This window comes from Myotis lucifugus, unplaced genomic scaffold, assembly GCF_000147115.1.
Source record: "Myotis lucifugus unplaced genomic scaffold, Myoluc2.0 scaffold_72, whole genome shotgun sequence".
NCBI lineage: Eukaryota > Metazoa > Chordata > Mammalia > Chiroptera > Vespertilionidae > Myotis > Myotis lucifugus.
In genome coordinates, this window is record NW_005871120.1 from 4,274,962 (window position 1) to 4,291,268 (window position 16,307).

The 16,307-nt window shown below is 41.6% G+C and overlaps 1 protein-coding gene across 8 annotated transcripts in view; it reads left to right on the forward strand.

The window, feature by feature from the left end:
- The window catches only part of CREBBP (CREB binding protein), a 152,566-nt gene that overhangs the window by 93,556 nt on the left and 42,703 nt on the right, over positions 1–16,307 (forward strand). For 6 of the 8 annotated variants that reach the window (XM_023755257.1, XM_014457303.2, XM_014457298.2 and 3 more), the window contains 9 exons: positions 4,712–4,948; positions 6,558–6,660; positions 6,972–7,118; positions 8,211–8,328; positions 9,077–9,248; positions 9,789–9,833; positions 11,373–11,497; positions 12,148–12,336; positions 14,351–14,752. In XM_023755257.1, the coding sequence (XP_023611025.1) occupies positions 4,712–4,948; positions 6,558–6,660; positions 6,972–7,118; positions 8,211–8,328; positions 9,077–9,248; positions 9,789–9,833; positions 11,373–11,497; positions 12,148–12,336; positions 14,351–14,752 (1,538 nt within the window). The remainder of the gene's footprint in view (positions 1–4,711; positions 4,949–6,557; positions 6,661–6,971; positions 7,119–8,210; positions 8,329–9,076; positions 9,249–9,788; positions 9,834–11,372; positions 11,498–12,147; positions 12,337–14,350; positions 14,753–16,307) is intronic. The other 2 variants (XM_023755258.1, XM_023755259.1) reach the window with 2 other exon arrangements.

A 16,307-nucleotide genomic window follows, 5' to 3' on the forward strand; every position in this document is an offset into this window, starting at 1 on the left:
CAATTTTTGTTGGATTTTCAATTGAGTTCGGTTTTATTGAGAATGATTGGGGACTGAAGTTCCTGGTGAATTCAATTTGCAAGTTAGTATACTATGCATGGAACCTACAGAAGAACAATCTTTATGCTCAGTAGGGAAGAACTGCCTTGGATCTGCATGAAAAGTGACAGTGAGTCCTGGAAACAGACCACTGCAAAACATAGCCTTTTGTTTCCTAGGTCATGGGATCCTGATGAAGCTGTGACAGAAGGGGAGTAATAGAGCAGTGGCGGTGTCAGGGAATGGTTTGAAGATGTGCTAGTAGGAGGAATGCCAACTAATACAACAGTGTGTGACATGGCAATTGATTGTGTATGCAGCTGTATAGCATTAACTCAAAGAAAGGGAAAAAAAGATGTAAAGATGCTAAAAAGAATAAGAGGTTTTGACATTTAAGGAGATAAATGTCAGTAATGTGTAAAATTGATTAATGTGGACAGCCTCATTATCAGTGACTAGAGGCCTGGTGCATGAAATTCGTACACTGGGGGTGGAGGGCGTGTCCCTCAGCCCAGCCTGCACCCTCTCCAATCTGGGATCCCTCTCACAATCCGGGACTGCTGGCTTCCAACCGCTTGCCTGCCTGCCTGATTGCCCCTAACCGCTTCTGCCTGCCAGCCTGATCACGCCCTAACCATTCCGCTGCCAGCCTGATCGACGCCTAACTGCTCCCCTGCTGGCCTAATTGCCCCCAACTGCCCTCCCCTCCTGGCCCAGTTGCCCCCAACTGCCCTCCCCTGCTGGCCTGGTCGCCCCCAGCTGCCCTCCGCTGCTGGCCTGGTCCCCCCTAACTGCCTTCCCCTGCAGGCCTGGTCACCCCCAACCTCCCTCCCCTGCCGACCATCTTGTGGCTGTGGGCGCCGCCATCTTTGAGGGCATGGCAGTCAGTTAGCATATTCCTCCTTATTGGCTGCTGGTGCTGCCATCTTTTGAGGGTGGGACAGTCAATTAGCATATTTCCTCCTTATTGGCTGTGGGTGCTGCCATCTTTTGCAATGGTGTAAGGGTCAATTAGCATATCCTCTCTTTATTAGATAGGATGCCAGATGAAGCATTGCTGTTCTTAGCACTCCTTTAATTTTTGTTCAGCCTGAAGAACTCAGTGCTGCCTGGCTGGGGGTGGGAGGTGTCTGAAGAAGGCCAGTCATTCTGCTAGACTGCTACAGCTCACTTGAACTCTGCAGGGGACTTTACAAGGCACCTCGACATACAAAGTCAGGAGAGTCACACATTGGTCCCACCTCAGGGAATGTACAAGGAAGGTGAGATAAGCATGATCTTCCCTGATAGAGAGATGCAGTTTTACATTTGTTAAGTGATTAGTCTATTGTCTCTCCCAACATTCTGTGCTCCATGAGTGCAGGCTTTGTGCTCACACTGTATCCTGAAGCCTAGCAGTGCCTGGCAAGCAGTCTGTACTAACTTAATTGGTAGAGTAAGGAAGTGAATATGTGAAGTGTAAATGCCCAAAGAGAAGCAGCCCTAGTAGGTGATGTGAGAATTCAGGAAAGAATGACTGCTGCCCAAGAGAGAGATCAGGAAAATGTTCATGGAGGGATGGTAGCATCTTGAGCTCCCAAAACAGAGTTTATGATTGCTTTTACCTGATAACTCCCCTTTCAACCAACCATCACCCCAATAGTAAATGTCTGTGTTTTCTTACTCTGAAGTAGTATGTCATCTACTACCAGCATTTGGACTCAAATTGGGCCATGCTTAAATGTCAGACATCTTTTATTTGTACTTTGTTTTCCTTGCCTCTGATTGGTACAAATGCCAAGTTCCAAATGCATGCTTGTCTCTTGATAGGTATGTTTTTTAAAAATATAGTAATGTTTTATGTTTAGGAAATAAATGCTTTTTAACATAAACACAACTACAGTGACCATGTTAACAGCTTCCATGGGATTGTCTGGCTGCCTTGAAAAAGACCTTGGACTTGGGAATGGAATTCGCCATAAGATGGGGACATTTTGGCTAAAAGGATGGCATTTGGCAGACTGGTGCAGCCATTATGGAAAGCAGTATGAAGTTTCCTCAAAACATTAAATAGGAAACTGCCATTTGACCCAGTGATCCCATTTCTAGGAATATATCCTAAGAAACCCAAAATACCAATCAGAAAGAATGTATGCACCCCTATGTTCATAGCAGCACAATTTGCAATAGCTAAGATCTGGAAACAGCCCAAGTGCCCATCAGTAGATGAGTGAATAAAAAGGCTGTGGTACATTTATACCATGGAATACTATGCAGCAGTAAAAAAAAAGAATCTCTTACCCTTTGAGACAGCATGGAGGGACCTGGAGAGTATCATGCTAAGTGAAGTAAGTCGGTCAGGGAAAGACAAAGTACCACATGATCTCACTCATGTAGAATCTAAGTAACAAAATAAACTGGTGAGCGGAGTGGATCCAGAAACATGGAAGCATGGAACAGAGTGCGGAATTTGAGGGAAGGCAGAGGAGGACGGGTGGGTGGGGGGGTAATCAACCATGGGCCTTGTATGCATATATGCATGTCCCATGGACAGACAATGGGGTGGAGAGGGCCTTGGGTGAGGGCGGGCTAGAGGGGGTCAATGGGAGAAAATGGGGACATATGTAATACTTTCAACAATAAAGAATTATTTTTAAAAAAGAAAAGGATGGCATTTTGGGCCCTGGCTTGTGTGCTAAGTGGTTAGAGCGTTGGCCTGAGCACAGAAGGGTCTCGGGTTCAATTCCCGGTCAAGGGTTGCAGTTTCGATCCCCAGCCCCAGTCAGGCACGTGTGGGAGGCAACCAATCTATGTGTGTCTCTCATCAATGTTCCCTCTTCCCTTTTTCCCCCCTTTCTCTGCCTCCTTTCCACTCTCTCTAAAATAAATGGGAAAAAATATCCTCAGGTGAGGATTAACCAAAAAATAAAAAATAAAAGGTTGGTATTTGGGGAAGTGTGGATGAAAGTGGAATATAATAGAGAGAACTTGTCACTAAAGCATAACTATTGTGTTGCATCTTCACGTAGAAATGAAAGGCTGCATACATTGTTTTTTAAAATTCCTTTTTACAGTTGATCATTATGTGTAACAAATGTAGTCTGGGTCTCTTCTTTCTTATACCACAAGATGATAGAAAAATAAATCATCCTACCATTATTATTTTCCTTTTTACATCATAGTGCTTTTAGAAAATTTAGCATGTTGGTTTCAGGAGTACAATGAGCACATGATTAAAGTTTTGGGACATACTATTAGAAAAAAATAAAGATATTCTATATGATTTATTTTAGATACACACTTGTCATAAAGTGCATCTTGGGAATCTTTTCATTTATTGTAATGAGATGCTTGGTGTGTATAATTGTAACTAATGAACATTAATGAGTTTGAGATCTAAATATCCTTATTTAGAAAAGTTAACAGTATGGAATGTGTAATTACCAAGTTTTTTCACACATTTAATTAAGTTACTCTGGTAAGTATTTGTGTTGTTTATGTTATAGTTGCACTGATGGTTAAATGTGAGAATATAAACACATAATGGTCTGATTTTGAAAAAAGGCCTTAGTATAGTATCTTATGTATTAAAGAGCATTTGTTATAGTATCAATTTTATCAGCTAATTATAATATGACTCTAAAGTTTGGGGAAGTTGGACAGAAGGGAACTCTTAAGAATAAATAGTATGTCATAAAACTTATTATATGGTAACTGCTCACCAAATAAGAACATTTGGATGGATGGATGGATGGATGGATGGACGGACGGACGGACAGACGGACGGACTAATGAATTGTATTTTAAATGATCAAGGATTTGCAAGTTTGGGGTCATCTGTTAGTTAACTTTGAAGCTCTTGGGAATGAGGTTCTTTATGTTGTCATGGATTTTCCTTTAGAGAAGCTAACGGTGGCTGCAGGAGGCAGAGCCCAGGTCCTGAATATCAGTGAAGCTGAGATGACACCTGGCTAAAAGAAAATCCAAGCCTTTTTCTATCTATTAATTTCAGCTAGATCAGTCAGTCAAGTACATTCTTTCTTGATTAGCTTTACATAGAGAGCTCAGCATGGTTCCCTTTTGCATAGGAAACTCATAGGAAAGAAAGGTGTCGTGTTAATGCAGTCATTGTACATGTAAGTTTCGAGGCATTATGATACTGTTATTTAGAAGATCTCATCATAGATTTATTAATAAGTGATTGAGCATCACCTCTGCTCCTTGTTAATCCTTCTGACTTGTACGGGTGGGCAGTGAAGGACCTAGGGAGAGTAGCAGCAGGAGGGGGATGCCTCTTAGTTCATCTCAGTGATGGCTGGAGACCACCCCCCCCAAAAGAATCAAAACATTTTCTGTTATCATGTTTGCCACTTCCCTAGAACTGACTTATTCTGAGACTTTGATACATATTAATTTTTATTAAGTGATCTCTGATATTACGGTCTGTTACTTTCTAAAAGAGAAGCTTGGATTTTCTTTAGCTTTTTGCTGCTCAGTTACTGGCATATAGAATAGATGAATAGGATAGGATTCTTCTCTCTGCACACCTCCTTCCTTGGTAGCCTTGTTCTAATACTTCATGACATATAGATAGTTTTCTGATAAATTTTTACTTGTTTCTCAGTAATTTAAAAATAATTTATGGGCTTCTACCTATTGCTCACCTTTTTTGTTTGTTTGTTTGTTGTTCTAGCCATCCTGGGATCTCCAGCTAGTGGAATTCAGAACACAATTGGTTCTGTTGGTACAGGCCAGCAGAATGCTACTTCTTTAAGTAACCCAAATCCTATAGACCCCAGCTCCATGCAGCGAGCATATGCTGCTCTTGGACTTCCCTACCTGAACCAGCCCCAGACGCAGCTGCAGGTTTCTGGCCAGCAACCAGCACAGCCTCAAACTCACCAGCAGATGAGGACTCTCAACCCCTTGGGTAAGTGAAGGAACTCTTGAAAACTTCTTTGTCCTAATACAGCATGGAAATGACAAGTCTTCTTGGAACCAGAGGCTATTTTCAGTTTAATTTCAAATTAATAAATGTATATATTATGGTGATGGTATCTTGTAAATTGAAAGAAAAAAAAAACTTCCAGGAAAAGGCAAACATTTCCAATTCACGGAATATGTTACAGGCTTGTTAAAACAGTAGCATTTGCCCAACATTTTTGTTGCTTGTGCCACTTCTGTCTGGACAGTTTTAATAAAGGGCACTTGATAAGTCTCAAGTTAGGATTATGGTTGTACTACTTGCATTGACTCTCAGTAGATCATTTATTTAATGGATAACTTATAGATGGTAACTTATAGATGGTCTGCCATTTCCAGCATGTCTTGGTTATGGGTTATCCCACTGCTGGAAGTGACCAGCCAGGACATGGACCGGTTAACAGGAGTCTCAGAAAATCTCTCCTGTCTCAGCCTTCTCTGTGTACCAGTGTATTAGTATTGCCTAGTGTAATCTTATCCCATTATTTGCCAGTGTTTGGTCTTTTGTTACACAGCTCCAAAATTTTTGCCACCTCTGCATATTGTTTACTTAATATTTTTCAAGTCGACGTAGTCCTTTTTTAAAAATACATACATATTTTTAAATATATTTTTATTGATTTCAGAGAGGAAGGGAGAGAGAGAAAAAAAAACATCAAAGATGAAAGAGAATCATTGACTGGCTGCCTCCTGCACACCCCCTACTGAGAATCGAGCCCACAACCTGGGCATGTGTCCTTGACTGGAATCGAACCTGGGAGCCTTCAGTTCACAGGCCGACTCTCTATCCACTGAGCCAAACCAGCCAGGGCTAAATCGACACAGTCCTTTTAAAATTAGGCTTAAGCCAAGCAGTTATGTCAGTCAAGTTAAATCAAGGTCATTGTGCTAGTTTTGTTTCTTTTTTTTCTTTTTTTTCTCTCGGTATTTTATTTTAAAAATGGCTCTTTGAAAACATCTCATTTGTTGCTTTTTGGAAAGCAACTGCCCTAATGCATATCTAACTTCTACTAACCAGGAAACTAGTTTGGAGTCCTAAGACCTGAATTCGAATTCCATTCCTATTGATGGTTTAATTTGGGATAAGACTGTTAACTTCTTTTATCCTGTAAGATGAATACTGTAGACAAATTGACCTTTTATGCTTTTCACCTACACTTAGTATCTATGGTTTTAGTTTCTGATATACAAAAGAAATAGATGACACATATATGTGACAAGTCAGTTTAATTGTCTAGGGCATGATATTAATAAAGCCAGGATCAAAATCTAAAACTAAAATGGATCATTTCTGGTTTTTTCCACCACCTTATAGTTACTTATGATACCATCCAGCCTCCATAAAACTGTCTTATTTTAATTATATGATACAGTGGGAAGGAGTCTGCAACTGAACCTGTATTACAAGTCAATCACCATTATTGAAAATATAACTTGCAGAGTTCCTGCCATAGTGTTTGTTATTATACTCATTAAGAATTGCTTATTCATATAGTGACTTGAACTCTTAAGTGTATATTATAATTTAGGATTTGATTTCTTTTCTGTTTTTAAAGGAAATAACCCAATGAACATTCCAGCAGGAGGAATAACAACAGATCAGCAGCCACCAAACTTGATTTCAGAATCAGCTCTTCCAACTTCCCTTGGGGCCACAAAGTAAGACCCATGTTTCAATTGGCTCCTGTGTGATAGTCACACATGAAAGTGGGCTGGGAATCACACAAAACGCCATAATTCTTTCTAAATGTGAGGCAGAGAAAATAGTTTGGGTGGAGGCATGCTATTTTTCTTTTAATTATAAATGTAGAGCAGATAATAGATAAAACATGGTTTCTATTTTGTTGTACATTCACCACTTGGCTCTCCTAACTTAAACTTTTTAAGTCTCATATGGTTGAAGGCCTTACTTAAATGAAGCACATTTGAGTCACTTTAATAGATGGCTGAAGTTCTTGTTCTTCCCATAGCCCACTGATGAATGATGGCTCAAATTCTGGAAACATTGGAACCCTCAGCACTATACCAACAGCAGCACCTACTTCCAGCACTGGCGTTCGGAAAGGCTGGCATGAACATGTCACCCAGGACCTGCGGAGCCATCTAGTGCATAAACTGTATGTTCCCACCTCACTCATTATTCACATGGGACAGAAACATTTTGTGGCTGATAGCATTGTGACAGTTTTGCACTTTATTATCAGGATCTGATTTAATTCCTAAGTGGTTCCAGATGATAGTACCCTAGCAGCTAAAGGGACTCACATCGTTTTTAGGGAATCACAGACACTGCTGGCAGGCCAGAGAATCCTAGACCCTGCATCCCCAGTGAGGGGCATCAGAGCATTCATAGCTCTACCCTGTAGAGGAGCATGAACTGTAAGCCATGTCACAGAGGCCAACACTCCCAGTGCAGCTAGATATGTACTCTGAGCTCTGGGATACATGAGGGGGCTGGGATTAGCTCAGAAGCTAATTTATGGCTCAAGATTATGTTTCTGGAGACCCCTGAGAATTGGGGGAATTTGGGCCTAGTGAATACAGATTGCATGACAGTACTATCATATATATAGTCAGTGAATGTGCAGAGTTAATAGTTAACTTACGCAAGCTAGTTAAATTAAATTGAAGGTGAAGTTAACCAATGATTCTCTTGGAGTTTTCTTCATTATTTTAATAAAAAAAAAATTTGTAATAGTTTAAAAGTAGGAATTCAAAATCATATTCTTGCCCAGCTGGTGTAGCTCAGTGGTTGAGCGTCAACCCATGAACCAGGAGGTTGCTGTTCAATTCTCAGTCAGGGTATATGCCTGGGTTGTGGGCTTGGTCTCCAGTGTGGGGTATGTAGGGGGCAGCCAATCAATGATTCTCTATCATCATTGATTTTTCTATCTCTCTCTTCCTCTTCCTTCCTCTCTAAAATCAATAAAAAATACTTTTTAAAAAATTGTATTATTCTTGAGATGACCTAGCATTTATTGCTAATAGCAAAATATTGTTTTGGACTTGTAGATAAATCAACAGGTTAGTATTGTCTCTAGAGAATGACTTCATTTGTGTACTCATATTCTAGGCAAGAGAGATTTTGGATTTCTCTCAACAGTGTTATCACCCCTGTAGGTAGATAAGCGTCTCTTTCCATGTTACATATAAAGTGGCAAGATACTGATGTATTGAAAGTGGGTTGATAGAATATGTTGTCTTCCTAGCGTCCAAGCCATCTTCCCAACACCTGACCCTGCAGCCCTGAAGGATCGCCGCATGGAGAACCTAGTGGCCTACGCTAAGAAAGTAGAAGGGGACATGTATGAGTCTGCCAACAGCCGGGTAGGTTGCCTTACTTATTCCAGCCTGCACATAGCTGTGGTAGATATAACTGCATCTGGCTGGCTGGCTTGTCTGGAAATGGGGATATGTTAGTTGGGTAAGCCCATCACCTTGAGGAGCCTGACCAGAGAGACTTAACAGATAAGAAATTAGGTCCCATCTGCCTGGTGTGGCTCAGTGATTGAGCATCGAGCTATGAACCAGAAGGTCCCTGTTAGGGCACATACCTGGGTTGCAGGCTCGATCCCCAGTGTGGGGCCTGTAGGAGGCAGGCTGATCAGTGATTCTCTCATCATTGGTGTTTCTTTCTCTCTCTACCTCTCCCTTCCTCTCTGAAAAAAGAAAAAGAAAAAAAAATTAGGTCCCTGCACAACTCTCTTTGTTTACTATAGTATCCACCACTACAGGTAAATGAGGTATACAAAATTGCATTTTATCCATGGATGCCATGTCCATGTCCATGTGGGCGTTGTTTGTTATGCTTATACTATGTTATTGCCAGCACCAGTGAATATCCAAGAAGAGGTTCAACTGTGGAAAGAAATGTAACATGCATTTAGTACCTATTGTCTATTAAATCTTGTAATGTAACTAGTTCAACAAGAATTTTGGCCTTTGGTTTATTAGTTAGAAGTGTTGAACACTTACTTTGTTAGTGTACTTAATAAAAAAGTTCATTAATTTTTTAGAACATACAAACCAGATCATTTTTTTATAGTTTTGACTGCCTAATGTTATTGCTCTTCAGGATGAATACTATCACTTATTAGCAGAGAAAATCTATAAGATACAAAAAGAACTAGAAGAAAAACGGAGGTCGCGTTTACACAAACAAGGCATCTTGGGTAACCAGCCAGCCTTACCAGCCCCCGGGGCGCAGCCCCCTGGGATACCACAGTCACAACCTGTGAGACCTCCAAGTAAGGACTTCATTTCCTTCTATCAGCCCTTAATCTGTTTGCTTGTTTTTCCTTCTGTATTTGGGGTGTGTTTCTAAGTATATAGAATTATGTTCTCAGGAAGCCCACATTTTGGAGACTGATAGTGGTCATGACCTTGTACATTGGCCTATGTTTAGACCAGGGGTCCTCAAACTACGGCCCGCGGGCCACATGCAAATACAAATATTGTATTTGTTCCCGTTTTGTTTTTTCACTTCAAAATAAGATATGTGCAGTGTGCATAGGAATTTGTTCATAGTTTTTTTTTAAACTATAGTCCGGCCCTCCAACGGTCTGAGGGACAGTGAACTGGCCCCCTGTTTAAAAAGTTTGAGGACCCCTGGTTTAGACATTGAGTCTCTTATGGAGAGGTCCTTTAAAGGTTTGCAAGCATCGAATGTCCAGTGCTTTGGGACCTGTTGACTGGTTTTTTCTTTAAGTTTGAAGTACTCAAGATAAATTTCTTATTCTTCAATCAAGGATTATTTTAAATAACTTTTTTTTTTCCTGCCATTATAGATGGGCCCATGCCCCTGCCAGTGAATCGCATGCAGGTTTCTCAAGGTATTTAACTATTGCTGTGAATCATATTTCTGTTTACCATTCAACAGCCACAAAGTGCATTGTTTCTTTTTTCCTCTCTTCCTCTTTATTTCTTTATAGCGCTTCTTTTTCCTTACATTCCTTGTTGTTGATGAGCAGAATTCATTTCCACAGGCAGTATGAATATCAGTTGTATTTGCATTCAAGAGAGGTCATTACTTTTAGGAAGAGTCTCACAAAACATTGTAGGTGGGGGAAGGAAACGTTTCTGAATGTGTGAAAGGAGAGCATCAGGCCAGTCCTGGGGCAGCAAGCGAGCAGCACGGGAGGTGAGGTGGAGAAAGTGCAGTGGCTGCTCTGGGCCCTGTGAGTGCAGGTGGTCAAGCCTAGCCAGCAGGATTTACACTCAGAGAGTCTGCATCAGGCTGGGGTGCTGACAGCTGGTCTCAACAACTTTTAAAGGTTCTTTGTCAGGTTGAAATTCACTAGTTTTTGCTTGGTTGAAGCCATCGTTTTAGTTTGGGAGTTTGGGGATGAGGAACATTTCAAACCTTTTACTAATTGAGACTTGAACAGTAAGGTATTTTTACAGGTTGTGAAATAAGGTGGTGACATTACCCAAAGATTCTAAAGCAAGGCTTGGCTCTGCTGTTAGTAAAGTAGTTTGGGAGGGGAGAAAAGGTCATTTTTTAAGTTTGCAGTAATCTTACTGCATATTGAAAAAGACATGGTAGATAAACTGATAATATAAAGGAAAGAGTTTACAGAGGATTGTAGGAAATTACAAAGAAGGAGAGGCTGTGGTCTGGAGACACTTAGCAGCTAGTGAAGTGTCTTTCATGGTGTAACATTTCTGCGAACAATGGGCAGCCCCGGGACAGCAAAGGTACTGCGAAAATGGGATTTTTCTCATCTGAAGAGAGAAGGCTGAGAGCTTGCCACCTTTGGATGCTTTCTAAACACTTAACTTGTTTGCAAAATTAAAACCATATTTTGAGTCTTATCCCAGATTCTAACAATAAATATAAACCCAGCTGAAGAGCTAGGAGGCCGGGGTGGGAGTGGAGGTGGGGGGGATGAGAATGGGCTTCCTGCAGGAGAGAAAACGGAAGCCACATGCTCCAGCAGGCGTTAGTGAGAGGTTGGCTCAGATTGGTGCCCTGGCCTTAGTTAACTCCTCTTCCATAGTTGGTGGGAACATCTTCCCGATGTAGCCTTGTCTCCTTAGTCACTTTGATGCTTTTTGATCGGGGTCCTGCCATACTGATCAGTGCTTCCTCAGCCTTATTTTTTTGTGGTTTACCTGACTTTCTACCCTCATCTCCTCATTTTGTCCTGCCCCCCCGACCCCCACCATACCACCCTCACCAGCATTGATGCCATTTTTCCTGGATATGAAAATTCTGTTACTTAATCATCTGATTAGCTGGGTGATTTCCTTTCAGTTGTATGTGTTGTGTATATGTTCCATGTTATTTTGCTTAGAGTTTATTGGACAAATTGTAATTCTGTTTCCCTGTGGATGCTTTTCCTAATGAAATATTGTGGGTACATTTACAGGGATGAATTCATTTAACCCGATGTCCTTGGGGAATGTACAGTTGCCACAAGCTCCCATGGGACCGCGCGCAGCATCCCCCATGAACCACTCTGTCCCAATGAACAGCATGGGCTCCGTTCCAGGGGTAAGTCCTGCTGGCCTTAACTGTGCTGAGAAGGCCTTGCCCAAATAAGGAAAATTCTCTAAGCAGTAAAATTGTAGATTGTCTAGAATCCTATGGTACCTGTTCCTTTGGATTTGGGTTATGCTTTATTTCTTTCATCTCTCTCTCTCTCTCTCTCTCTCTCTCTCTCTCTCTCTCTCTATTTCTTTCTCTCTCTTTCTTGTATTCATTACTGTCGTGAAAATTATTTGACCATTATTTTATTTGAATGCCAATTTCATAGGGAATTATGACTCTTTGAGAAGATGGAGTTCTGTAGATGGAATACACAGCCTCAGTTTTGTGGCCAAGAGGGACTTGTCAGTGTCTGTTGACTCCTAGAGCTTACTCTCCTGCGGCTGCTTTCTAAATGCTTCATAGAACTCAGAAAGACATATCTTGAACTTTAAATTATAGCATGCTATTGATTTCTATCTAGAGGACAATCTGAAGCCCACTCATTAGAGACTTTGCATGAGAAAGCTGGCAAAGTGCCTCAGAGCTGTAAGGTCTTAATGGTGTTTCTTTTTCCAAGAGGGAGGGAGGATTTGAAGATTTCTGTCTCTTCTACTTTATCTTGAATACTTTGGCTTTCGTCCTCTGAATTCTCAATGATGCTTGTTGTCTTTTAGATGGCCATTTCTCCTTCCCGAATGCCTCAGCCTCCAAACATGATGAGTGCACATGCCAACAACATGATGGCCCAGGCGCCCACACAGAACCAGTTCCTGCCTCAGAACCAGTTCCCTTCATCCAGTGGGGCAATGAGTGTGAACAATGTAGGCATGGGGCAGCCAGCGGCCCAGACAGGCGTGTCACAGGTACCGTTTGCCTTTGGGCCACCTACATTGATACAGCCCCAGCTTCCTACTGACCTGAGTATGTCTTTTTTCATGGAAATTAGAATTCTAGACTACACATTTGATTTTTATCTTTTAGCATCTCTTAATATTGTTCTTATTTTCTCCTGTCATTTTTACATTGTTTGGAATGACTCTTAACATCTTGGTGTGAAGAACTTCATGTAAAACTAGAGTGGGTTGTGGTTTTTTGGTTTGTGTCCTTTTGCAATTTGATTTTTGTTGTTGTTGTCTTTTCTAGATTTTTACTTGTGTCTTTTAAATTCTAAGTTTCATATGCAAATCTGAGAGACACTGAATTTTAAAGAGCGAGTAAGGAAGGGTCCCATGAGTTCACTGCTAATGACTTTTGGTTTGTATATTTTGTTACCTGTCCCTGAACTGTCCAACTGAAGTCAGGCTAACTGGATCAGTTGAGTAGTTATCCTTTTATTCAGTGTGTTTTTACTTATTCAGTCTAAAGCTGAAGAGAACTATTTTCCATTCATTTTACTGCCTTTTAAAAGATATATATTTTTTTATTAATTTCAGAGAGGAAGGGGAGAGGGAGAGAGAGCTAGAAACATCAGTGATGAGAGAGAATCACTGATTGGCTGCCTCCTGCGTGCCCCACCTGGGGATTGAGCCTGCAACCTGGGCATGTGCCCTGACCAGGAATCAAACAGTGACCTTCTGGTTCATAGGTCTATGCTCGACCACTGAGCCACTGCGCCCAGGCATTTATTCTGTATTTTTTGTTTTATTCAGAAGCAGGCCTTGATTGCAGGCTCCTCCCTGTCCTGGGCCCTCACCAGGGCATGTACAGGAGGCAACCAATCGATGTGTTTCTCTCCATTTTACTGCCTTTTTAAAACCCTTTTGTTGTTATAGTATAGTAGTGTTGCTGTATGTATATGTACATGTATTTAAAATAGGCCAAACCTGCCCTGGCCGGTTTGGCTCAGTGGATAGAGCGTCGGCCTGAAGACTGAAGGGTCCCAGGTTCGATTCCGGTCAAGGGCGTGTACCTTGGTTGCAGGCACATAACCAGTAGGGAGTGTGCAGGAGGCAGCTGATCGATGTTTCTCTCTCATGGATGTTCCCAACTCTCTATCCCTCTCCCTTCCTCTCTTTAAAAAAATCAATAAAATATATTAAAAAATAATAATAAATAAATAAAATTAAATAGGCCAAACCTTCCTCTAAATATGAAGTTCGTGTTTTAATTTTTTAACATGAAGTAATATTGCATAAAAGTAATTGACTATTCTAAATTTACTCTCTAAATGCCTATTCATTAATTCTTAATTTCCAGAATGTGTCATTGCTCTAGAACAGGGTTCAGCAAATATGTCCTGTAAATATTTTTTACTTTGTGGGCCATACATAGACTCTTTGTCTTAACTATTAACCTCCACCATTGTGGGGGAAAATCACAGCCATGTTCATTCCTACACAAATGAATGGGCGTGCTATGTCAATAAAACTTTACTACAGAAATAGGCAGCTAACTGGGTTTGGCCACAGGCAGTAGATTGTAGCCCTTGTTCTAGACCAGTGATTTGGAATCACTTTTTCAAAGGTCTACAGATACTCTGAAGCATGTCCTCAGCTGAGATCACTGCACTGAAACATTTCAGTATTTCAACAACTTTTTTTTTTTTTTAAGATAAATACCTTTTCTGTTGGTCTTAGCTGTGGGTGGATATTATGGAGCATGAAGCTAGTAAGCTGAGTGGACATGTTTAAACCGGAAATTTTGACAGTTATATAAATCAAAATAGAAGAAACATAGCATTAACTTTATTGGAAAGTACACATGATAAGTGTACAGCTGGATAGATTTTTGCAAATGGAACATGTTCCTGAAACTCAGTGCCCAGTAGACCTCTTCAAGAAACCATGATTAGATTTTCACACATTTAAATTCTTCAAATTTGTTGCCACATTTCCAAATAGGGGACGTAATTTTAACATACTCTGTTTCCTCTGTTAGGGACAGGTGCCTGGTGCTGCTCTTCCTAACCCTCTGAACATGCTTGGGTCCCAGCTGCCTTGTCCACCAGTGACACAATCACCTTTGCACCAGACACCGCCTCCTGCTTCCACAGCCGCTGGCATGCCATCTCTACAGCATCCAACAGCACCTGTGATGACTCCTCCCCAGCCAGCAGCTCCCACCCAGCCATCAACTCCTGTGTCGTCTTCCGGGCAGACTCCTACCCCAACTCCTGGCTCAGTGCCCAGTGCTAGTCAAGCACAGAGCACTCCTACAGTCCAGGCAGCAGCCCAGGTGACCCCGCAGCCTCAGACCCCAGTTCAGCCCCCATCTGTGGCCACCCCTCAGTCATCACAGCAACAGCCAACACCTGTGCACACCCAGCCTCCTGGCACACCGGTGAGCCTCTCTGTTGCCTTTGTTCTGAGACTCTTAATGAGAACTTTCCCATAAATCTGTCATGATGACCCTGGCCATGTAGGGTTGCTCAGTTGGTTAAAGCATTGTCCCTATACGCCAAGGTTGTGGGTTCGATTTCCAGTAAGGGCATATACAAAACCAACAACCAATGAATCCATAAATAAGTGGAACAAAAAATCGATGTCTCTCTCTTTTACTCCCCCCTCTCTCTCCCTCTCTCCCTTTCTCCCCTCCTCCCTCCCCACCCCCCCAAGTCAGTAAATAATTTTTTTAAAAAAATTCTGCCATGAAGTTGCTGTAGAATCTTGGTACCACCCCAAAAAGTAACTGAAAGGCTGTGTTTGGCAGGACATGATTTATTATCATTCCTACTTAAATGAGTTTGCAAAAATCAGCAATTCTAAAGAAATAATACATGAGTCCTCTGTCGAATTTTTAAACTACCTCTGTTTATAAGAGCAGTATGTTTCCCATTATCTGTCCTAGATTTATGTCTTCTGAGTTTTGGTAGTTTTTCTCCTAACATTTAAGGATGGTCATGTGCTTGATTGTATGTGCTTTGACCTTGCCTATCAGCCTTGTCTTCAGACTGGAAGCCTTTTCTTTTTTATGACAACTTGGCAGATCCAGGTTAGTACTTCCTGTGGCTCAAATCTGCCCAGTCCTCCATGGACCTGCTGGAGGTGGCCAGTCTGGGTACCTCTCCTAGGCTGGGTTGCCCCACTGACCCAGGGACCTAAGGCTGCCCTCTTGTTGCCTCCACCTCCCTCCCCCAGTTATCACTAAAATCAATCTTAGTATCCATTTTCTTACCAGTCTAACTTAGAAACCCCTCTCCCCCTGAAATACATTAACTTTATTGTTGGGGACTGAAGGTATTTATTAAATGTTAAAATTAATCTCAACAACAATCCCAAGATAACATTACTATTTGTATTTCTCCAAAGCCTTTCTAATTTTACGTTATCCTCTGTTTGTTTACTTTAAACTGCCTTGGATAAGGCTTTGAAAATTTATAATTCCTTTAGTGGTTCCTTCTCTTAATGTTTGCTTATTTCTCTGCCACTAATCCCAACACTGTTCCTGCAATTAACAAGCTAATTATATATTCTTGTTTCATATAGGTACTTTATTTCCCCTCCTACATATATACTTATCTTCTATATATATAAAAGGCTAATATGCTAAGTGGCCCTCCTACTGTGAGACCAGTCCCTAGGATGCGCACTGACCACAGCAGTGGGCAGACGCTCAACACAGGAGCTGCCAAGCTGCAGTGACTTGGCAGCAGCTGTTCTTGGGTGACACACACCGAAACCAGAGAGGAGGGAGCCCAGTTCCTTGCGGGGCCACACGATTCCACCTTCGGCCATGGGTTATGTTGTTGCTGGGGCACTGTCGGCCCCGAATCTGGTTTACTGCACACTTGCGTTTGCATTCCACACCCTGTACAACAGCAACTTTGTAGAGTGCCCTCTCACACTCCAGGACCCCTCGGGGGATGTCAGAGAGCTGTTTTAGCCTAATTCTGGCA